This window comes from Condylura cristata, unplaced genomic scaffold, assembly GCF_000260355.1.
Source record: "Condylura cristata isolate star-nosed mole 26May11 unplaced genomic scaffold, ConCri1.0 scaffold00011, whole genome shotgun sequence".
Classification (NCBI taxonomy): domain Eukaryota; kingdom Metazoa; phylum Chordata; class Mammalia; order Eulipotyphla; family Talpidae; genus Condylura; species Condylura cristata.
Genome location: NW_004567112.1, coordinates 23,224,601 through 23,248,839, shown reverse-complemented (window position 1 = coordinate 23,248,839; position 24,239 = coordinate 23,224,601). Strand labels below are relative to the sequence as shown.

General features: G+C 37.1%; 2 protein-coding genes across 2 annotated transcripts in view; one reads left to right on the top strand and one right to left on the bottom strand.

Moving 5' to 3' along the window:
• CPEB3 (cytoplasmic polyadenylation element binding protein 3) overlaps positions 1 to 3,328 on the bottom strand; it is a 172,405-nt gene extending 169,077 nt beyond the window's left edge. The window contains exon 1 of the mRNA XM_012723761.1: positions 3,166 to 3,328. The gene's annotated coding sequence lies outside the window, so the exon portion shown is untranslated. The remainder of the gene's footprint in view (positions 1 to 3,165) is intronic.
• A 132-nt stretch (positions 3,329 to 3,460) lies between these two features.
• The window catches only part of MARCH5 (membrane-associated ring finger (C3HC4) 5), a 47,082-nt gene continuing 26,303 nt past the window's right edge, over positions 3,461 to 24,239 (top strand). The window contains exons 1-2 of the mRNA XM_004680628.2: positions 3,461 to 3,827; positions 17,339 to 17,541. Of these exons, the coding sequence (XP_004680685.1) occupies positions 3,793 to 3,827; positions 17,339 to 17,541 (238 nt within the window). The 5' untranslated portion in view covers positions 3,461 to 3,792. The remainder of the gene's footprint in view (positions 3,828 to 17,338; positions 17,542 to 24,239) is intronic.

The window sequence follows — 24,239 nt, the reverse complement described above, 5'->3', positions numbered from 1 at the left end:
TGTTTCCATATCTTGGGCTAGTATAAATAATACTGCAGTGAACATAGGCATGTATATATCTTTTAAATTAATGTTTTTATTTTCTTCAAATAAATACCCAGAAGTGGAATTGCTAGATCACATGGTAGCTCCACTTTCAATTTTTTGAGGAACTTCCATACTGTTTTCCATAGTGGCTACATCACCTTACATTCTGAACCAACCTTAGGTTCAGGTCCATGAGGATTTTCTTTTCATCATGCCTTATTTTTCTAGTGATAGCCATTCTGACAGATATAAGGTATGCTCTCTTTGTGATCTGATTTGTATTTCCTTGATAATTCGTGCTAAGAACATACTTTTGTATCTGTTAGCCATATGTATTTTTTCTCTGGGAAAATTTCTATTCTATTCCTTTGCCTATTTTAAAAATCAGATCATTTGTTTTTCTGTTGCTGAATTATATGAGTTCTTTATATAATGTGGATATTAACTCCTTGTAAGATGCATGAGTTGCAAATATCTTCTCCCATTCATCAGTTATCTTTTTGTTTTGCTTAAAAAAGCAAAAGCTTTTTTAGTTTGATATAGTCCCATTGGTTTATTTTTGCTTTTGTTTCCCTTGCCTTTGGTATTGAACCAAAAACACATTGCTAAGATCATGTCAAGGATAGTACTCTCTCTGTTTTCTTCTAGGAGTCTGTGTTTTCTGGTCTTACATTCACATCTTTAATTCATTTTTCTTTTTTATGGTATAAGGCAATATTGTCTTATTTTATTCTTCTGCATGTAGCTATCCAGTTTGGCTAAGATCATTCATTTTAGACAATAGCCTTTCTTTCTTGTCTCATTTGTTATAAATTAATTGACCATATATCTGTGAGTTTACTTCTGAGATCTCTGTTTTGTACTATAGTGTGAAATCAGACAGCGTGATGCTTCTAACAGCTTCACTGAGATGTAATTTACATATCATAAAATTCACTCATATTAAATGTACAATTCAACTGTTCTAATTTATTAACAGAGCTGTACCATCATCACCATAATCTATTTTATTTTGTTTTTTAAACTGGATGTGCAAGTTGTATAACCCTCATCATTCTAATTCTGGAGCATTTTCATCATTCTCCACCTCCCATTTCTTTTACCTCCCCCCCCAAAAAAACCCTCATGCCCACTTAGCAGCCTTTTCTTTCCAACCCCTCAAAGCCTAGGCAATTACTAATCTACTTTAAAAAAAAATATTTATTTATTTATGCATACAGAACTGGGGTACAGGCCAGAGGTGCAGGGGCAGTGAGAAGATTCACCAGAGACAGAGTGGGGAGCAGAACAGGCTGACTGACAAAGTATACTGGTGAGGGGAACTGCCAGCAGGTCAGGAGAGGTCTGCCACACCATGCAGATCACCTCCAGGGTGGGGACCGAACTCATGCTGAAGTGGCTTTAGCTTCTTTAACCCGCTACGCCACCAGGGTGGGCCCACTAATCTACTTTTTTGTCTCTATAAATTTGTTTATTCTTAATACTTCACATGATTAAATAATATAATGTGTGTATCTGTAACTGAGTCCTTTCACTGAGTCCTTTTTAGCGTAATGTTTTTAAGATTTATCCATGTTGTGGCAAGTATCAGCACTTCATTACTTGTCATAGTCTAATACTATTCTATTGTATAGCTATACCACAGAGGTTTATTCATTCATCATTTAATGAATATCTGTATTGTTTCCATTTGGGGACTATTAGCAATAATGCTACTTCGAACATTTGCATAATGCAGACATTCTTATTTCTCTTTTGTAGATACCAAGGAAAATTAGTACATCAGGAGCTAATCATTCATAACATGAATAATAAAATCTTTTTTTTTTCTGTTTCAAAAGGTTTTTGACAGGAAATAGGCTAGTGTAAAATTCTTTTTTAAAAAACTAGTTAATTTGCTATCAACTTGGCTGTCAACAGATTAGAAATTCTAAGATGAGGTAAGAACTTTTAGTGTAAATTATAAAACTATTTAGTTTATTAAAACTATTTAGCCTGCACTAGCCGAGGCTAATATCAAATTCTATATTTTCAGCAGGATGTATCTGTCTCCTTGTAGTCGACAATTGCTCATCCACAGTAAGGGAAGGCTTATGCAGGAGGAGAGGTAATCAGTACAATTTCAAAATGTCAGATGCTCTGATTGAACTCATTTTTTTCTATTTATTTTCACCTCTACCCCGAGCCTGTATCTCATTTTATGAGAAAACAGTGAAGCATTAATTATAATTAGTCCTGTAAATTTACGAAAATTTTTCAATAAAAGCTACCCTTTCAGAAATTGGAGGTCAAATAAACTTCTGGTCACATGTTATTTTTGGTTTAGTTCCTGGTAATGTACATACTAGTTCAAATATCTTCAGGAAGCAAACTTCAGAGAATCAAGAAATGAATTTAAAATTCTACGTAAATAAAGAGCTTAAGACACATTTTAAGTTTAAGAAAATCAAACATCTTGCAGCGGAAATTAGGAATACTGCCAAGAAAACTATCACATGTCCTACCAATCACTCAGCACTAGAGAACGCCACAGGTCCAAAATGCACACTCGTTTAAACCAATAGCACTTTTCCTCCCGCCTAAGCTGTCCCCAGGGCGGGAGAGAATAACCGAACGAGCGGCTGATGACTTTTCCCTTGGATTCAGCCTTCCACCCCCCCCAACACACATCCACCTGCTTCACGGTGTCAAGGCCACCAGCAATGGGTAACAGTGATCAGCAGCAGAGAGAAACAAACACCCCTGACAACCCACAGCTGAGTAAGCAAGAGTTGTTTACTCACGAATATGTTCCATTTGGAGACCGCTGAAGAGGCTGTGAAAGCCCAGGCACATTTTAGAAGGTTCCTAGAGGGGGCAAATAATCTTTTCTCCCTTCCCCTCCCAAATACACGTGAGCGACTAGGGTGGGAAGTATCTGATCTAGACAGTACCCGCCCCTCAGAACCACCTCGGACTTTAGAGCATCCGACCCCTACCTGGGATTGTGTAACTCCCCAAAATGGGCTCAGACACGACAGGGGCTGGCCCCAAAGCTGAGAAGTTACAGCTACCCTACAACCCCGCCGCGGCCAGCCCCGACGCGGTAGACAGCAGAGGACCCTGTTGAGAAATGGCCCTTCAACCCTCTCCCCTCACCTGGCTCGCTCCCACCTGCGGACAAGAGCTGAGATGAAAAACCGGCCGGGAGAGCTGACCTTGTTGCTACTGACAGTGGAACGGCACATTCTGCTGCTTCCCGGAAAGCGGGCCGAAGGACATTTTTCCCCCTGGAGGAAGGAAACGGGAGGGCGCCGGCCGGGCGGCGACGGGCGCGGCGGCGGTGGTCGGGGCGGGCTGTGCAGCCTCTAGCGGGGACAGTCCGAGGACTACATCTCCCAGGCTGCTCTGGGCCGCCTTGCGTCGTGACCCCGGCGCGCACGGAGGCGGTGACTCTTACCTCACAGAGGTAGCTCCTCCGCCGGCTGCGACTCGGCGCCCGCGGTCCATGGACCGGAACCCCGGGCCGACGGGCAGGAACCCGGGCCGCGATCGCCGCCTCCCCGCCCCAAGCTCCTCCTCCTCGCCTCCCACCGCCGCCTCCCGACGCCCGCAGGCTGCACTCCGCTGCCGCCGGGCTCGCCGGGCCACCCCAGGAAGCTGGGTGGCGGGTTCGCGGCTGCCGCCGGACTGAGGCCTACTCCGCCGCTTCTCAGTGCTATTGTCCCTGGGCCCGGCCCTGACCGGGTTCGGTAGGGAGGGTCGAGTGCGCCGGCTCCGCGGAAGATGCCGGACCAAGCCCTACAGCAGATGCTGGACAGGTAATGGCAGCTTTGGGGGAGAAGGTCCGCGTTGGCCCTAGCCCACCCCGCACCGGGCCTCGAGGCTCTAAGGGAGCGGTGAGCCGGGAGGAGTTCCACGACCTGGGGCCGTGGAGGGGCACAAAGTTTGCAGTCTGTACATCGGGAGGACAGAGGGGGCGGCCTACGTTCTCAGACGTAAAGCGAAACTTAAGGTGTGGCTTCTAGTTTTCTGGGGAAGCCAGTGTGAAGTGAGAGGGGTTCCTAGTAACCCACAGAATTAATGTCTTTCTCTTTCCCTCCTCTTCTCCACCCCAGTCCCCCAACTGTATTGTAACGTGCTCTTTAGGGATGTCACTGGCAAAAGAATCAATCTGCCTTCCAAGGGATTGATCCCTTTAGAACTTTTAAGATTTTCTTCAAAAACCAAGTAGGTAAGCATTTATTTGGAAAGCTTGATAGGTTCCCCTTCCCCTCCTCCATCTCATCTCCACCCTCAAAACTGTAAGGTCAGAGTATCCGCGAGGGAGCTTTAACGACGAGACCAGAGTAGAGGTTATGGAAAACCACCACGTGAGTTTTCACACTGAACATCACGTTTTACGATTCTGTGAGTTCACTGGAAAATTTTTATCATACATTGGAGTCACTTGCCCACTCCTGGGGGGCTCTAATCAGTAAAACTTACAGTGAAATCGACTCCACCGCCCTCTGCTGTTCAAATTCTAGCCCATGGGTTCAACCATGATTTTTTGGTGAGGATTAATCCACATTTCCTCTTAGCCTCATCTTAACTTGCTGGTATGGCCAATACTGTAAGGCTAACACATATTTGTAGTTGCTGACAGCTCCCAGTAGATGGTTTGCCACCCTATTCAGATAATACAGCTCATTTTTACTAAGTAAAGGTCCAACTATAAGGTGTTAAATGAAAGACCTCCCTTGAGATTGTGCCCAGTTAAGCGATCTGTCATCTCCAAAACACAAGTCATCCAAACGTACATTTTGCCGAATGACAGCCATTTCCTTTGGAGCTTAGAATTTTCACGTATCTAAGTTAATAGAAATTGTGTATTAACTTTTTCAGTTCGAGGTGATCTAATGATTAATCCACCCCAAATTTGATCTCAGTATTCAGGTCAGGTTATTGACTACCTCCATTTTGTGTGAGTTTTATAAGCTCCTGGAAAGCATTTATTTATCTTGATTCCTAAAACAGCTTGCTATTCAGCAGGTCATCAGTAAATATTTGTTTTGTAAACAAATGATCTTATTGTTTACCCCAGTTGTCTAGGTGTCTGATAACTTATCCAGTTTTTTTTTTTCATTATAATTTAGAATACTGACAAACTGCATAGCACTACTTAAAATATGCCCATAGATCAACTCCCATCACTGCCAATTTCAATCACATGGACCCTATTTGGTGGCATGTGTTTTGTGATTAATTTTTTTCCTGCTGAGAGCTTGCTGATTTCACTTGCACTGTTGGATGACTTTTAGAAAAGTACAAGTATAGGAAAGTTAACCAGGCTTTCAAATGGTCTTTGGAGATTACCACAGAAATAAAATGAAATGCAGGTGTGCTAGTATGGCATTTAAAACTCCTCTGCAGAAATTTGGAAATTCTGGCTGCATTTATTAAAGGAGGTTACTGTAATATTGACTTAATGCTTCTGTACCTTTTGACATAACTCTACACAGTGTTTTTCTCCCTCTTGCTTATTTCACTGCCATAATACCCTCTAGATCCCTCCCCTTCCCATTTGTACTATTGTAAATGGCAGGATATCATCTTTTTTATAGGTGAATAGTACCCCGTTGTGTATAAATACCACATCATCTCCATACATACCTTTGACAATGGTCATTTGAATGGTTTCAAGCTATTGGCTGTCGTCAATAATGCTGCAAAAAGCATGAGGGTGCATATGTTCTTCACATTAGTGTTTTTCAGATAAACACTCAAACGTAGGGTAACTATCATATGGACTTTTATTTTTAATTTTTAAGGTATCTCCAGATTGCTTTCAATAATGACTGTGCCAAATTACATTCCCAACAAACAGTGTACAGAGGTTCCCTTCTCTCTACATCCTCTCCAACAATTTTTTTTTGATAATAGCCATTCTCATAGGGTGAGGTGACTGCTCATTATTTTGATTAGCATTTCACTAATAAGAGATGTTAAATATCTTTTCATATGTGTACTAGTCATCTGTATTTCTTTTTTTGGAAAAGTGTTTATTTAGATATTTTGCCCAATTTTTATTTGGGTTGTTGAGTTTTATGGATTTTTTTGTATATTTGGTTATTAACCCTTCTCAGATAGATGATATACAAATCTCTTTTTTTTTTTTCAGTAGTGCGTCTCTTTTCATTTTGATGCACATTTCACTGCTATGCAGATGCCTCATGCCATTTGCAGCAAAGCAAATGGGAAGGGGAAGAGAGGAATCGAGGGGTATCATAGTAGTGAAATAAGAGAAAGACAAACTGTAATTTTGCTCCTATGTGGCACAGAGAAAAGAAAAGCTTTCTGCTGAAAGTTTGATGTAGTGTCATTTGTTGTTGGTTTTGATTGTTTGTTTTTACTTTTGCTCCTCTTGCTGTTAAAATCAGGTCCCCAGGGAACATCCCTAAGGCCAAACTTATGGTGTGGATGGCCCATGTTTTCTTCTTTGTATTTTAATTTCAGATCTTAACATCCAAGTTTTACTCCACTTTGAATTAATTTTTATGTATGATGATAGATAGTGGTCGTTTCATTTTTTGCTTGTGGCTGTCCAGTTTTCCCAAATACCATGTTGAAGAGACTTTCGTTTGTCCATTGTATGTTCTTGGCTACATGGTCATAAACTTAGTCATCCACAATGTGTGATTTTAATTATGGATTTTCAATTCTGTTCTATTCACCTGAGTTCTTTTCCTACACCATCCTGCTCTAATTACTATCACTTAGTAACATAGCTTGAAGTTGGGTAGGTTTTGTTTTTTTTTCCCCTGCAGGAGTATTTGTGCTATTTGGGATATCTGAACTTTTGGTTGTGATGGATAAGACAAATGTTTGAGAGTAGTGAGAAAGGTAATTTTTCTGGTGTCTTATGACCTAGAATGACATGACCTTTTTTTTTTTTAAAGATTTATTTATTTATGCTTACAGAATTGAGGTACAGGCTAGAGGTGTGGTGGGTGAGAGTATTCACCAGAGACAGAGTGGGGACAGAACAGGCAGATCAACTGAAATACACTACTGAGGGACTAAGGGGAGCAGCGGGCAGGTCAGAAGATGTCTGCCATGCCATGTGGGTAAGTTCCCTGGCCAGGGATTGAACTTGCGCTGCAGTGGCTTTGGAGAGCTTCATAATGCTGTGCTTTAACCTGTTGCACCACCAGGGTGAACCCATAACCTTTTACTTTTTTTAAGATTTATTTATTTATGCATACAGAACTGGGGTACAGGACAGAGGTGGGGGCAGGAGGTAAGAGGATTCATCAGAGATAGAATGGGTAGCAGAGCAGGCAGATTGACAATGTACACTGCTGAGGGGAGCAGCGGGCGGGTCAGGAAAGGTCTGCTGTGCCATGTGGATCACCTCCGAGGCCAAGTATTGCACTCACACTGAAGCAGCTGCAGCTAGCTTGAGTGCTGGGCTCTAACTTGTGCCACCAGGGAGGACCCGAATTATGACATAACCATTTTATCAAACTCTCAGAACCTTGGTCATTTCTCTTTCCTTCATTGTCATACTTAACAAGAAGTTTGTTACATATTACTCTTATACTGCTTATTTCCTAGTTTTCTCTTACATCTCTCAAAATTAGGATTAAATAATTAGAAAATAAAGTATTATAACAGACTGAAGGAATGATCCTCAAATTTGAAGAGTGGGCTTGCTGAAAGATGCTCCTGGTAACATGATTTTTTGTGTACCCCCTCCCACTCAATTTGTTGAGCTTGTTCTGTATTTGGTGAACAGGCATGGCCTGTATCTAGAGCATCCCTACAACAGTGGGAGGAAGAGCAGGGAAAATGATCTGCTCCTCACCCCTTTCCTACAGCAACAAATTAACTCTGAACAAGTTAGTGTTCACCCATATACATCCTTTAGAGAATGTAAAATATTCTGATAGGAACATGCTATATTCTGATTTATATAATCATCCCTTAATTCCCATTAAAGCAACTTCTAATTCACTTTTGGCATCTTTTTCCTCAGTCATTTATCTCACTGTCCCATTTTGACAGACCAATATTTAAAAACTATTTGCAGTTACTTCTGTTTGCTTCAATCTGTATGTAAAAAGTGGAAACACTACAGATGAAGTCCTCTTTGACCGTCATACCCCAAGTCCTATTTCTTCTTCCCCTCTTCTCTCTGTTCTTGAATGGGTTCATATTCTTCCAGTCTTCTTTATTTAACGTTTTCATATATACCATATATAATACACAGTATTGTTTTGTTTCTAAAATATAAATATATCAACCTACAGTTTGCTTCTTAAAATAGTATTGTGCTTTCTGTGATACGCAGAAATTTAAAAATACATATTCATTTTATTAACATACCACTTTTTTTCCTTTAATCCATTTTTCTACTTAAGACATTTAAGTTCTCATTTTCTCTTTATTATATCTGCTTATATTTGACTTTCATTGCCCTTAGCTCTTCTAAAAAACACAGAGGTCATCAATAATTTCTTAATCAGTAAACCAAATGACTTTTTTACTTGGTCCTCATAGTCTGGACATAAGTGGAATGAAAATGAAGCTAATGAATTGCACCCCCTACTTCCCGAAAGTTATGTTCTATTATACCTGAGTATTTCTTTATCTTTGGCTTCTTCCCTACTTGCTTATCATCTTTACTCCCTTCAGTTCCCAGCATCTCTCATTCTTTGAAAAGTGTACCCTCTTGGGCCCTCCTTGGTGGCACAGTGGGTTAAAGTGCAGCTTGCGCCACCACTGTCTGCTGCTTCAGTGTGAGTTCTGAGTTAGATCTCCAGCCAGGGAGCTGACCCATTTGGTGTATCAGACCTCTCCTGTCTTGCCTGCTGCTCCCTTCAGCAGTCTACTTTATCAATCTGCCTGTTCTGCTCCCCACTCTGTCTCTGGTAAATCCTCTTATCACCCGTGCACCTCTGGCCTATACCCAATTTCTGTATGAATAAATAAATAAATAAATCTTTAAAAGAAAAGTGTACTCTCTTTACTTCTATTTGAGTAACTTACCAATGTGTCTCTTTATTTCTGACTTATGCATTTTAGTGTCTGGTAGATATTTCTCTTTGTATATAATAGTACTATTAGAACCTTAACCTATTAAAACTAAACAAGAGTTATCTTAACCTTGATTTCTCAAATTTTGATCATTCATATGATTGTTCTAGTCAGCTTGTCATAAAACCTGAGTTTTGTTTTACTTTTTGCTTCTTTTCTTCCAGATTGCCTTGCTGATTAGTTTCTTTTTTCTCTTGACTCATTTATCTTTTTCAGTTTGACTCATAGAATGATGTCAGAATTGGCTGAGGTGCAACTGTAATTATGTCATGTCCATGCTTTAAAATCTACCTGTTTCTTTATCACTTATTAGATAAAGTCTATAGTTTAAAGACCTTACTGAAGAAATTTAAATTAATAAAATTGAGCTCCAACATACCCTAACCATACTCTTGCACTGTACTTCACTGTCCCTGAATATAGCCTGCTCTTTATTATTATTTTTTTTGAAGATTTATTATTTATGCATACAGACCTAGGGCACAGGCCAGAGGTGCAGGGGCAGTGAGAGGATTCATCAGAGACAGAGTGGGGAACAGAACCAGCAGATTGACAAAGTACACTGTTGAGGGGAGCAGCTGGTGAGACAAAGTATGTTGTGCCATGTGGGTCACCTCTCTGGCCTGTGATCAAACTAGCTTTTACCTGTTGGCCACCAGGGAGGGCCTTATCCTGCTCTTTTCATCTTGTTTTTACTTTAGGTTACTTTTTCCCTTTAACATATCCTGGCACTGTCTCATCTGTAGAATTCCACTCATATAATGTAAGTTCAAAATTTTTAGCTTGACTTTCAAGACACACACCCCACCCTTGCCATCTCATCATTATTTATATACATTTATTGTGCTTTCAGTTGTTTGCAAGATACTGAGTACATTATTGGCACCAACTACCTTTTTAAAAGTACCTTTTTTGCTTCTCTTTAAAAATGAATGTAGGGGTTCTTTGGTGGCCTAGGAGTTAAGTCTCAGCACTATCACTACTATGGCCTGAATTCCATCCCCAGACAGGAAGGTAATCTGCTAATATGATACAGCAGATCTCTCCTGTCTTGCAGGCTGCTCCTCTCAGCAGTGCATTTCAGTAGATCTGTCCCTGGTGAATCAATCGTCTTACCCCCTACACCTCTGGCCTACATCAGGTGCAAAAATAAAATAATCAATTTAAAGGAAGAATGAGTGCATAAGTGCATCTCTTTTGCCAAACCAGAGTTATATCCATTTGGTCAGAGTTATATCCATTTTTGAAGACCCAGTGTAGATTTTGCCTCACTAGTAAGATTTTTCTGCCTATTTCATCCAGAATTAATTTCCTAAGAAATGAATGGATCATTTTCTGAGGAATACATTACATATGATATGGCAGGATGGTACAGTAAATAAAGCCATTTGGAGTCAAGGCCTAGATTGGATCCATGTCTCACTACTTAACTAAAAAGTAGTGAGCAGATCACTTAACCTTTCTGGACTTTTGTTTCCATATTTAAGATGGAAATAATTATGCTTGAGGATTTATGAAGATCAGGAACAGAGCACAGCATGAATGTAGGTTCAATATAGTATTCACTGTGATACATTTTCTTTCAGCTTTGCCCTTAAGCGATGTCATGATTGTGGTTATCTCTCTTCGATGAATTCAGATATTTTGACTTCCATTTCACTTGGAACACATATAAAGGGATTCTTTTAGCTTCCTTCATGGTATAGTTCCTGTTCCAGAATACATGGAATGGCATTTTAAATCTTAAAACAAATAGTGCTGTTTTCTTCCAGGAGGGACCTTATAGCGTAGCGTATGGACCTTTAAGCATGTTCTGTTTAAATAAGTGCTTCTCTTTAAACAGTCATGCAAGTACTTTGTTAAGGCATTGTATATATAATACTATATATATAATATAATATATATGTTATATATATTATAATATTATATATAATATATATAATAGCAGGGATTTGAAGTTTGTTTCATTGCTCTCCATCTTGAAATAATTCTATTTTGCAATACTCCAGTTTTCTCTAGGGCAGTCACCTATGATTTCCCAGATCTATTTTTAATAATTAAAGATAAACACCTGCTATTTGAGTCTGCAAAGAGAGACTTAACTGCCAGCTGTTTATTAGATAGCCATACTTATCTTGTTTGGTTAATTAATGTGCCAGTGAAAAGCAATGTTGATAAAACGTTTACTACTCTTTTTCCATATACTTTTAAAATAATTATCTAAACAGTGGATAAGTCACAAATGAACACTATGAATGAAGTAAGATTATCTTTGTCATCCGTCCTTTTCTAACAGATTTGTAATGTTAACTTTGTCTTAAGAAACTTTCTGCTAGCCAGTGGTCTCATTGTCTGACCATATCTTTATTTCTGACTCTAAGCTTATACTTATTCTTTTCATTCCCCAAACTTGAATCCCCATCTGTATAGATCTCTCTTTTTCATGAAACCTCAGCTATTTCATCCTGTGTTACTGTTGTAATCACATTTCGATATTAAAGTCTCTGACATTTTTTCTTGGCACTTAATATGTTCAGTGGTGATTTTATGTGCTATTTCTATATATGTATTTGTTCTTTAACAGGTCTGTAAGTGTCATAAATGTAGTTCCTTGTAGCATCAAATATTGAATGTACTTAGTAAATACGTAAGTTGATTTAGGAGGAGATCTTGAGTAATCTTAGATTTAAGACAATCCATCTATGTCTATTCCATAAAATGTTTATGAATTTTACTATTAAGGATGTGTAATTGGAAAAAAGAAAGTCATGTAGAAGTAAGTGATTGATCTTTTCTAAACAGTGGCATGTTAGACAGATTAGTACCAGTAAGACTATGCAGCTATTTTTTTTTTTAAAAAGATTTATTTATATATACAGAACTAGGGTACAGGCCAGAGGTGTGGGGGTGGTGGGTGGTGAGAGGATTCACCAGAGACAGAGTGGGGAACAAAACAGGCAGATTGAAAAAGTACACTCCTGAGAGGAGCAGTGGGCAGGTTAGGAGAGGTCTGCCATGCCATGTGATCACCTCCAGGGCAGTTATTGAACTCATGCTGAAGTGGCTTTAGCTTCTTAGTGCTGTGCTTTAACCTGCTGGAGGGCCTGACTATGCAGCTATTCTAAGGAAGAAGTAATATTCTCTAAATATGTCTAGTTTAGTTTTTAGTAGGCTTCATACAATAATAATGATTTGTTATTTGATCTCTAAACCAATCATGATACTTGCTAAATCTCCTTATACTTTGTAAATGAATGTGACCTGACTTGGTGGTGGAGGGGGAAGAATGGAAATGCATACTGATGTGGGTGTCAGTAAGCAGAAGCTTTTAGAAAGGCTAGTGGAAGGTAAAGAAGAGCAGAAATAAAATGGAGAGGATTGGAATGAATATCCTGAGCAGTAATGGTGGCCTTTTGAAAACTTGGGACATGATTAGGAATCCAAGACTTTCCCTAATGAATACTAGGGTGCCAAACTGTTTGCTTTACAAACTGAGTTAAATCTGGATAGATGATGCATCCATGAAAATTAGGCATAGAGGTGCTCCCTGGTGGCGCAATGGATTGGGAGGCAGCATTGCCTCCCCCACCCCCCCCACTCCCGCCTGGAGGTGATCCACGTGGCACAGCGGGCCTCCCCTGTCTTGCCCACTGCTACCCTCAGCAATGTACTTTGTCAGTCTGCCTGTTCTGCTCCCTGCTGTCTCTGGTAAATCTCTCACCCCCTGCACCTTGGTCTTGTACCCCAGTTCTGTATGCATGAATAAATAAATTTGAAACGATAAGCAGAAGAGCTAAAAAGACAAATTAAAAAAAAGAAAAGAAAATTAGGCATAGATATAAAGCTAATATCGACAATTGTCATCTTTATCTATGTCATTTTTAGTGTTCACTTGGTTATTTATGTGGCAGGCAATCTTAAGCAGTTTCATAATCATTGTTTAATCTTTACAGTAGGGGACTTCTTAAAAAATGAGATAAAGTTGATTTACAACATTATATATTTTCTAGGAGTATAAGTTTGTACCTTTTTACTATAGGTAGGGGATCTTAATTTAAAACGTTTTTAATGCTTAGAACTTTGGCAATGAGGTTAATTAAGCCTGTGATTTCTTTCTCAGAAAGTTTTAGACAAATAAAACAAAATATATAGGGTCAGAATATATAGGATCAGAAATGAATGCAGCTACAAAAATGTGTATGTACATATATATATATGTGTGTGTGTGTGTGTGTGTGTGTGTGTGTGTGTATATATATATATATCTCACTGCTCAGGATAGTCAAATATGCTCTGTGAATCAAGAGCGTATTTTGTCCATTGTGAAAAGTAGAAAACCTTGAAAGACTCAAAGTCTTGCATCTTTCTATGTGAAGTTCCAGTCACTAGGAAACAAAGCCGTTGATAAAAAACTGTTTACATATAATAGCTGTTCAGTTTACATTATATGATTGTTCTGCTGCCATCTCTTAAATTGATTTCTTACACTGTGATCAATATTGTTTGGGTTTATGTAAGTGAAATGTGCAAGAGTATATTTTACTTTAGGCATAGTTTGATCCACATCTCAAGTAAAACAGTTTCCATCTTCCTACTTTCTCTGGGTTATTTAGGTTCCACATGGTGAATCTCCTAGTAGTAATAGTTTTACATTCTCCTTACTCTTATCGCTTTTCTGCCTCTAAGTCCAATAAAAACAAAGTCTGTGTATCAATTTTGGCAAAATTCTGGTTTTTCACTCTGATAAAACTATAGTTGTATGGGCTCAGCCTCCCAATCACTGTAATCTAGGGAATAGGATTCTCCTCCACTCTAAGTACAATACTTTTTGGAACTGGTAATGGAGAGGACTAATTTCCTAAACCACATACTAGCTGATGTTGGGGAGAAAAGTGGCTTTCCACAGAATGTGTGGAATACTATTTGTTCCTTAATAAAGGAAGAAATCAGGCCCTCCCTGGTGGCGCAGCAGGTTAAAACACAGCACTAAGACACTAAAGCCACTTCAGCAGGAGTTCGATCCCCACCCCAGAGGTGACCCACATGGCATGGCAGATCTCTCCTGACCAGCTGCTGTTCCTCTCAGCAGTGTATTTCATCAGTCAGCCTGTTCTGCTCCCCACTCTGTCTCTGGTGAATCTTTTCACCCCACACCTCTGGCCTGTACCCCACTTATGTATGCATAAATAATTAAATCTTTTTTAAAAAGGGGGGATGGGAGAAATCATGCTGTATGTTAAAACACAGATTTTTACTATCCCCTCCATTCTATTTTGATCTCGAATAACAAACTCTAAACCTACCACTGTCAGATAACTTTTTTTTCCCTTCTTAAAAGGAGCAACATGAGGACTAAAAGACTGAAATAGTTTGCATAAGGGAAGGATTATGGAATGGGAAAAGAGGGAAAACAAGACTTCAGGTGATGTTCTTGGTCAGCTTCAATAAGAAGTGAAAAAAAATTATTTTGAATTAAAAAAAAGTTTAAAAAAGAAAGCCAAATATACATGCAAATATTTTGTTCCCTTTCCTTTTTTACACCATTTTATAGGCTATTTGTCTAAAAATGAGTGACCGTTTTTATATGCTTTAATACCACAAATGCCTTGCTCTGCTTTAACAGGCTAATATTCTTTTCAAATGAGTTAGATCATATATGTAGTAAGGGACTAAATCAGTTAATAAATTATTTAGAACCTACTGTTTTCTGAACTTCTATGTTAAAAATACTTAGTCATCAGCGGTAATTATTTCTAGTTTAAGCAAATCCAGTAATTGTTTCTTGTATACAGTTTGCTTTCTCCAGTCTCTGCTGTTTTCTCACCTGTTATTTTTTATACTGAAACTTTATTGTACATCAGGGTCATCTTCAGGGCTTATTAAAACATTTCTTCTTAACATGTATGTATCTGTGGTAATTTCACTGGAACCTTAAAACGTATTTCTTCTATATACTGGGATTAATCCCAATTAAATTATCATGTTTTCCAGAGTAATACAATCTTCCTTTTGTTTGTTCAGCCACTTGGAACGAGTGGACTGCTCGGTAAATGTTGCTGGTAATTCAATTTTCAGTTGCTTGGTTGTTTAAAAAAAATCTCCATTTCGGGGCCCTCCCTGGTGGTGCTGCGGGTTAAAGCACAGCACTAAGAACCGAAAAGCACTTCAGCATGAGTTCGATCCCCAACCCTGGAGGTAACCACATGGCATCGCAGACCTCTCCTGACCGGCCCATGCTCCCCTCAGCAGTGTGCTTCGTTGATCTGCCTGTTCTGCTCTCCACTTTGTCTCTGGTGAATCCTCTCGCTGCCCCTGTACCTCTGGCCTGCACCCCAGTTCTGTATGCATAAATAATTTTTTTTAATCTCCATTTCATATTTATTTGTATTCTAAATTATAAATGTATTTTGGGGTGAAGTACATTGAATCCTGAGATTATGAAATGTATCCAATATGAAATGTATCAAAAAGTAAGATGGATTAATGGTGGAGTATACATCTATAGCAAAATGATAAGAATTGTAGAATCTACATGTTGGAAATATGAGTATTCACTTAACAGTTTTTCAACTTAAAAAAAAAACACAAATGTTTCATAGTGGATTATGAAAATTGTACTTACCCAGAAATTATGATGGATATGGCTAATCAAATATTCCCATTGGATTGAAATATGATACTGCCATTTATTTAGGTCAAAGACAGATAAATATAGGCAGTTTCACTTGATTCAAATGATGACTAAAATTGGCTTAATATAAAATGTGATTTACTTTAATACTGATTATATGGGTCATACTTAGCCATATATGTTCAATACTTAGCCATATATGTTCAGTTGTTGAGATTAGACATTTATAAGAACCTAGAAAGTTCTAGATATTGTCTGTATTTTGTTACCAAAACATATACATGTCCCATATATAATGTAGATATTTAATTAAAGCTTGAATTAGTGTTTTAGACACTAAAGGTTGTTAGCTTGCTGTGCACTTTCACTTAAATAAACAAGTGGCTTCTGTCAGAATAACTAGCTAATCTGCCTCAACGTAGTCACGAGGTGCAGCTCAGTGAGGTCTTCAGTTCTAGTAGAACAACATGAAGTTCAGTGTGTCTTCCAATTTAAACTTATGCATTAGAACAGGGAAAAAGCTGAACTGAAATATGCCTACATTAACTTGGTTATGGTGAAAAAATATATATTAACATCTCAGATAACAAGTCTGCTTGTACCAAAATGTCAAATAAATTGTAATAAAAAAATGCTACTGAATTATACTTTTAAAATTGCTAAAGTAGGCCCTCCCTGGTGGCGCAGCGGGTTAAAGCACTGCACTGAGAAGCTAAAGCCACTTCCCCATGAGTTCGATCCCCACCTGCCCCGGAGGTGACCACATGGCGCGGCAGACCTCTCCTGACCTAACTGCTGCTCCCCTCAGCAGTGTACTTCGTAGATCTGCCTGTTCTGCTCCCCACTCTGCCTCTGGTGAAGCCTCTCACTGCCCCTGAGCCTCTGGCCTGTACCCCAGTTCTGTATGTACAAATAAAATCTTTTAAAAAAAAAATTGCTAAAGTAGTAAATTTCATGTTATGCATATCTTACCACACACAAAAATTTTTTTAAGGTAGTATTTTTGGAAGGCAGGTATATTCATCTCTACCAATATGGTTGGGCAGCATTTCTGGATAAACATAAAATAGTCTGAGGACCTAGACATCTTGACTGAGGTGGGTCAGAATGCTTAAAAAAGCTACATACCTTCTATTTTTAGCCAGGCTTTATGAAATATGGCTGAAATAGGAAGCTGAGTAAAGTCACAATTTTTGGGTATTATTGCCGTAGATTCAGTTCAGCTTTTCTCCCTGTTCTAATGCAGAAGTTTAAGTTGGAGGACACATTGAAATCCATGTTGTTCTACTGGAACTGAAGACCTCACCGAGCTGCACTTCTGTCTACTATTTTCCATTGAGATAGATTAGCTAGTTATTTTGATAGAAGCCACTTGCTTATTTAAGTGAAAGTGCATAGCAGGTTATAAACTTTAATTAGCAGTTTTCATTTTACTGTCAAACATTGTCAGGGAGGGTCTCATCTAGTTAAACTGTATTTGCCCTAATGGAAACTGAAGTCAAAACTTGTGTTAATTGAGAGAAGAAATACAGGATAGCTGTAAATTAGACTTGAGAGCTATAGTGGAGAGAAGACCAGAGTCTTAAAGATAATGTCATTATTTTCTCTTTTAATTTACAGAAGTTGCTGGGTGTGTTTTGCCACTGATGAAGATGATAGAACAGCTGAATGGGTGAGACCATGCAGGTGCAGAGGATCTACAAAATGGGTTCACCAGGCTTGTCTACAACGCTGGGTGGATGAAAAACAAAGAGGAAACAGTACAGCCAGAGTGGCATGCCCTCAGTGCAATGCTGAATACTTAATAGTTTTTCCAAAGTTGGGTAAGAAGATCCTTAAAAACAGACAGATATCTGATGTTATTATATATATATATACACACATACACATATATAAATATATATAAAGATATCTATATATCTTTATATAAAACTTTCTGGTCTAAAGTTTTTTATGAATTTCTATATTCTTTCATTTCCTAAAAGTCAGGTATTTGTTTTCCTGACATTTTACAGTATTCTTAATATACTTACACATTCACCAGTTTATCTGCGTGTTAAATATTTTCACTTGGTTGAGTTGATAAAGAACTTGGGCTTGACCTGGATAAGGACAAGTGTGGGAGAGAGGGATTAAAATAAAAAAAGTATGTGGACATCTAACTATGGATAAAATCAAATAACAAAGTTGTAATAAAAAGCTGACTTAAGAGCCTCATTCTCTGGAGACCACTGGTGTTGAAAAAGAAAACAACAGTGTATTTAATGCTTACCCCTTATTCTTCTGTTAGTGAAGAAAGTAGGGAAATGTAAAGATTGAGTGAAAGCATTAAATTCATATTTGGAATCCTTTTTTTTTTTTTAAAGATTTATTTGTGCATACAGAACTGGGGTACAGGCCAGAGGCTCAGGGGCGGTGAGAGGTTTCACCAGAGAAAAGTGGGAAACAGAACAGGCAGACTTACGAAGTACACTGCTGAGGGGAGCAGTGGGTGGGTCAGGTGAGGTCTGCCACACCTTGTGGTCACCTTTGGGGCAGGCGGGAATCGAACTCATGCGGAAGCAGCTTTAGATTCTCAATGCTGTGCTTTAACCCGCTGCGCCACCAGGGAGGTCCTGGAATCCTTTTTATGTGGTTGTCTTTCTTGAAAACTCCTGTCGTTTTTCTGCTAATTGCAGGCAAGAAATAACCAAAGGTCTTTGAGAATGAGGCTAGTTTTGAAAAAAGTGTAGCAGATTGTTAAAAGGAATCTGCAACCAAGGTTGATATTCAATTAACATGTTACAGTGCAGCCATATGATACGATTTATTGTTCTTTTTGGTGTTTATGCCATGCCAGTTATTAAACATTTTTAATATCACTCTTGGTTGTAACCAAGAGGTTTATTAAGGCAACCTGAGTTCTGGGAAGATCAGGAGGAAAGAAATAACTATCAGGAGAGTAGAATTTAGGAAAAATTCTCACATTTGGAATGTGAGAAGATTTGTAATAAGGACAAACAAAATGGTTGTTGGTAATTTCTAGCATAATTCATTAGAAATCATTTATATCTACTGCTATATCTACTGCTTCTTAAAAGCAGTAGAGAAATACACTATTTGAATTTTTGGAATTTATGATCACATGATGTGTCACACTAAATTTTTTCTTTGTAGCTTCAAAGTGGTATTTGAAAGTATTTAAGCAGCAGGAAAGGCAATTCTGTATTCTTTTTCCATATTGATGTCTGGCTCACTAAAGTTAAGATTTTATATTTAACTGTTAATTTTCCTACTCTTCAGTTTTACTAAATTTGGTAATCGCACTTTACAACTACAGGTTTTTGGGCATTGAAGCAAGTATAAATTAATTCTATTAGATGTTTCATATATTCAGATTGTAAGACTGTTTCATATATTCAGATTGTTAAGAACTCTCACATACAGAATTACATCTAATGTTCCATGAGACATTGAGTTGACAAATGTCTGGCACTTAACAGTAAACAGTTTGAGAGCAAGCAGTTAGGGTAGATCTGTCCTTTCAACTATATTCAATTCTAGAAAAAAAGTTAATAGGTCTACTGAGGTAACTGAATTTAAAGCAACCTAAAAATAATGTATTGATTTGTTTTGACAACAAAGAAAGAAAATGGCTAGATGTGAGGGAAAAGTCAAACTCTTTGGTTAAGCATTTTTGTCATGCGTTAGTCAAATTATCCTTAGGAGTTACTTCAGTTTCAAATGATGAGTCAGAAGCATTCAATGTACTGTGTTCATGTAGATCAGATTTTTTCTGACTTTATCAGTGTCTTGAAAATTTTTGTGTTCATTTGAATAGTTTTTATTAGTATCTTAACTCCTGACAAGATAGAAAAGCAGAGCCTTTTATTTCTTTCTTGAACCCACATGCTTAGAATAACTGCTCAAATACTGAGGTTAGAATCATAGTCACAGTTTTTCTATGCAGTTTTTAACACTGACTCAATGATAGACTTAACTGTCTGAATGACAGCTTTTATCTGTAAATGAAGCTATATATGAACTGACTTTCAGGTGCCTTGTTCCTCCTTGCTACATACATGGCTAATGGTGTTGGTCATACTTAATTCCTATAGAAGTTTTAAAAGTCAGGGCTCAAAAATCATTAACTTAAAAAAAATTTCAAAGGTTAAAAAAAGAAAAAAATCCCTTCTCTATAGCATGTTTTCACTAATAGTCAGAAATAAAAGTTGCCCTCTTTTTTTTTCATATTATGTTTATGTCAAGAACTCATTCATGTTCTGAACTCTAGTGGTTTCTTGCAACCATAAAGCAAAATATTTAAGGACATACGTTTGTGATATAATTGTTCATCTCACTATAAACCATGTGTTTACATAGTGTTTAGCAGTGTCACCTGATGATAACATTTTATCAATAGATTCTTTTCTCTCAGCATATTTGTCATTAATTTTGTAGTTGACAGTAACTATTCTCGTTTTTATTAAAATGAGTTAAAGTTCCTTTGATTGTAGTTTAATCTGCTTTCAGTGACAAATTTCACTATACAGACTTTGGTTTACTGGAGTAGTTGATTGTATGACTGCTTTGTGACTGTTTTATAGTATTTCACTCCCCACCTGGTAATATACAGTAGGAACAAGAACATCTGCTAGTCTAAACTAATCACTCTTAGTTCACTTATCACAGTCAGTTTGAAGATAACACTAACGTCATACTATTTTCATTTGAGTTAAATGTTTTTTTGATCATTTTCACTCTTCAGTGGACATATTTGAATCATTAATTCATTCCCTATATTTGGGTTTTAAGACATTATGACAGTAATAACAAAATAGTATTTAACTAGTATCTAAACAACGCAGTGTGAGAGTTTGTTACCTGAAACAAACAGTTCCTTCTTCCTACCCTAGTTGAGTATGTGAGACCATAGAACGTAGCAACTGAAAACCTAAAACAACTTCTTTGAAAATCATAATATAATTTTCACGTTTTTAAAATGTTTGTGATCAAAACTTTCGACCTTATTCCTTATATTGCCTGTGATCAGTGAAAGATTGGTAGGGACCACCAGTGGTCCCTCAACAACTCTTGAGAAACATTAGCTAAAAGAAGGACTAAAGGATGAGAGGAAAAACTGTATAGAGAAAGAGGTGACAGGTAACATTCTATGGGATTACCTCTGCGTAGCAGATATTTTTGAAAAAAAAAAAAATTCATAGGGATTTAGCCTCAGTCTGGCTGGTTAACTGCCAAATCTATATCTGTATTTTCTCTGGTTTTTAGTGGTGGTAGGAATAAAGGGATGGTGCCAACTGTTTGTCCCTTAATGTTGATAGGGATATACTATGTTCAGTTATAAAAAAAAACATGGAGGACTCAGACTTTCATTCCTTTTACTATTTCCACCCATCTTATAATTTGCTTCCTTTGGGTGAGTTAGGTCTGTTGTATATTTGCAGGTATTTAAAAACTACTGAAATGTGGTCATGTGAATCATCTAAAAACTGTTAGGGATGAAGATTACTTAATACCTTCTTTATTCACTCCCCGTTTTATTGTCTCAAAATTTTCATTTTTATGAAATCATCAGAAAATTTATGTGCACTAAATTTAACTGATAAAAGTTTGTCTTCTATTAAAAATAAACATTTCCATGAAATCTGAGATCAAGTAGTAATCTTGTTTAGCTAAGCATGATTCACAGGAAAGTATCTCAGAAGAGACTTTGATTCCCATATTAAAGAGACTGATTCACAATATTTCAACAATATTTTCTAGTTTTCATCTTATTTTTCATGCTGTTTTAAATGGAATTATTTTCTTAATTTTATTTTGGATTGGTTGTTGCAAATTTGTAGAATACAGTTAATTTATGTATTCTGACCTTGTGTTCTGTAACCATGCTGAACTCGATGATAGTTCTGGTAGTGTCTATATATATACAAGATTGTGTCCTCTGTAAATATAGTTTATTGTCTTCCAATCTGGATACTTTTCTTTCATTCTGTTTCTTAATCGCCCTGGCCATAGCAATTATATTCATTGACTTGATTTCATGTTAAATCAACTTTGTTTTCTAGGATAATTGCACTTAGTTGTGACATACAACCCATTTTAGATGTTGCTAGATTTGGTTTGCTAGTATTGTGGATTTCTGTATCTATTGTCATAATGAATATTGGTGTGATTTTCTTGTGATACTTCACACTGATTTTGGTCTGGGATAATGTTGACCTCACAGAATGAGTTGGGATGTCATCTCTCAAAAATTGCTTTTTTTTTTTTTAGAGAGCTAAGTTATTTTATCAAATGATTTCTTAATTTGGCAGCATCCCATCTGCCTACCTTTAATTCTACTTCAAATGTTTGCAGGTACTAAAGTTGTCTGGTTCTGGGCTTTTCTTTATAGGAAGTTTTTTTTTTTTACTAGTTTAATCTTTAATTCTTAAAGGTCTATTCAGGTGTTCCTATTTCTTCTTGCATCAAGTATTCATAGTTTGTCTTTCTAGAAATTTGTTTCATCTAGATTATCTAATTTGTCAGCTTACATACATAGTTGACTTTTTTTTCTCTAGTTAAGGTGAAAGGGTAGATTATTAGTGGTTTTTTTTAATACTTTAACTTTTAGAGCAGCTTAAGGTTCATAGTAAAATTGAGAGAAGTATAGAGATATCCTGTATGATTCCCTGCTGCCACACATGCCTAGTCTTCATTATCATCATACTTCACCAGAGCAATACATGCATTATAATTGGTTAGTCAGTAGATCACATTTGTTTTTACTTCAGGTATTATGTATTTTATGGAAGTGAACAAATGTAATTGCATGTACCTTCCATTACAGGGTCATATTAAATAGTTTCACTGCACTAAAAATCTTTTTTGCTCCCTCCACCTATCCATTCCTGCCTCTTACCTAACCCCTGGCATCACTGGTCTGGTTTCTTATTATTGCCTTTTCAGACTGTCATGTAGTTAGAATCACATAATATTTAGCTTTTCAAGATTGGCTTCTTTATTTACTAATATATTTAGCATCTCAGTGTCTTTCATGACTTGATAGTTTATTTTTTGATCCCAATAACATTTCATTGTCTGAATGTGCCACAATACATAATGGCATCTTTATTGCTTCCAGGTTTTGGCAATTACTAATAAAGCTGCCATAAACAATTTTGTGTGGGTTTTTGTGTAGACATATATTTCAATACACCTCGACAAATAACAAGTGTGATTACTGGATTGTGTGGTAAGATTGTGTTTAACTTTGTAAGAACTGTCAAGCTGTCTTTCAAAATGGCTATACATTTGCCATCATTTGGTGTGGACAGCACTCTGGATTTTAGCTATTTTAATGATGTCTAGTGGTATCTCATTATCTTAATTTGCATTTCTGGTAGTCCCATTATGTTGAGCATCTTTTCATATGCTTATTTGCAGTCATATCTTTGTGAGGTGTTTCTTCGGGCCTTTTGGTCATTTAAAAATCAGATTGTTTTTATGTTGAGTTTTAAGAGTTCTTTGTATATTTTGGGTAACAGTCCTTTATCAGATATCTTTTGCAGATTTTTTTTTACAATCTATAGCTTGTCTTCTCATTCTCTTGAGTTTTATTTTTTTAAAGTAATCATTTATAGCTATAAATTTCTTATTTAACTATTGCTTTGATTATTTTCTTTGACCCATTGATTATTTAGAGGTGGGTTCTTTAATTTTCATATATTTGTAAACATCCTTCTTTTAAATGAGTTAAGATTATTTTATGGACTAATATGTTTATCCTTGAGGATATTGCATGTGCACTTGAAAAGAATGTTATATTCTGCTGCTGTTGAGTTCAGTACTCTATAAATATCTAGTTGGTTTGTAATATTTTCAAGTCTATTTATTTGATATTTTTTAATTGACCTTAGTATAGCCACTTCACTCATGTGTCTTATTAGGTTAGTAATAAATTCTTAGATAACTTTCATGTTAAATTTTCATCTCTGTTTTTCCCTGCCTACACATAAGTACACATTCACAAATCTATTAACGTTAGGATTGAATTAAAGAAATAAGGAATGGGGAATACCCAGGAATTGGCAACTATGGGAAACATTAGTTTTTTTTTTTTTTTTGCTTTCAACTAAACATTCAACCCTGTGTATAGAACTCGTTAAAGTATTTAAGTATAGTAAATATAAAGTTTAGAAAAGATACTCACTAGGGATGGCAAGGGATGACTCCTGGGAGAGACCTTTCATTAATAACAGTGATATCAGTGTCATTTGCTAATAGGTCTCTACTACTTGCCAGATACTGTAGATCACTTTGCCAATATTATTTTATTTAAGGCTCTCAAAGGTTGTATGTAGCAGAGACTGGCTTCATTTACAGTTAAGAAAAGGACATCCAGCAAATAAGTTAAGGAGGCAGGATATTAAATTGCTGAATTTCTTAACTGTCATTCAGCTGTCAGTCCACAGATGAGTAGTCTCAAGTATACATGATTTTTATCATGTATAAATAAAGATTATCTACAACTTGATGAGAG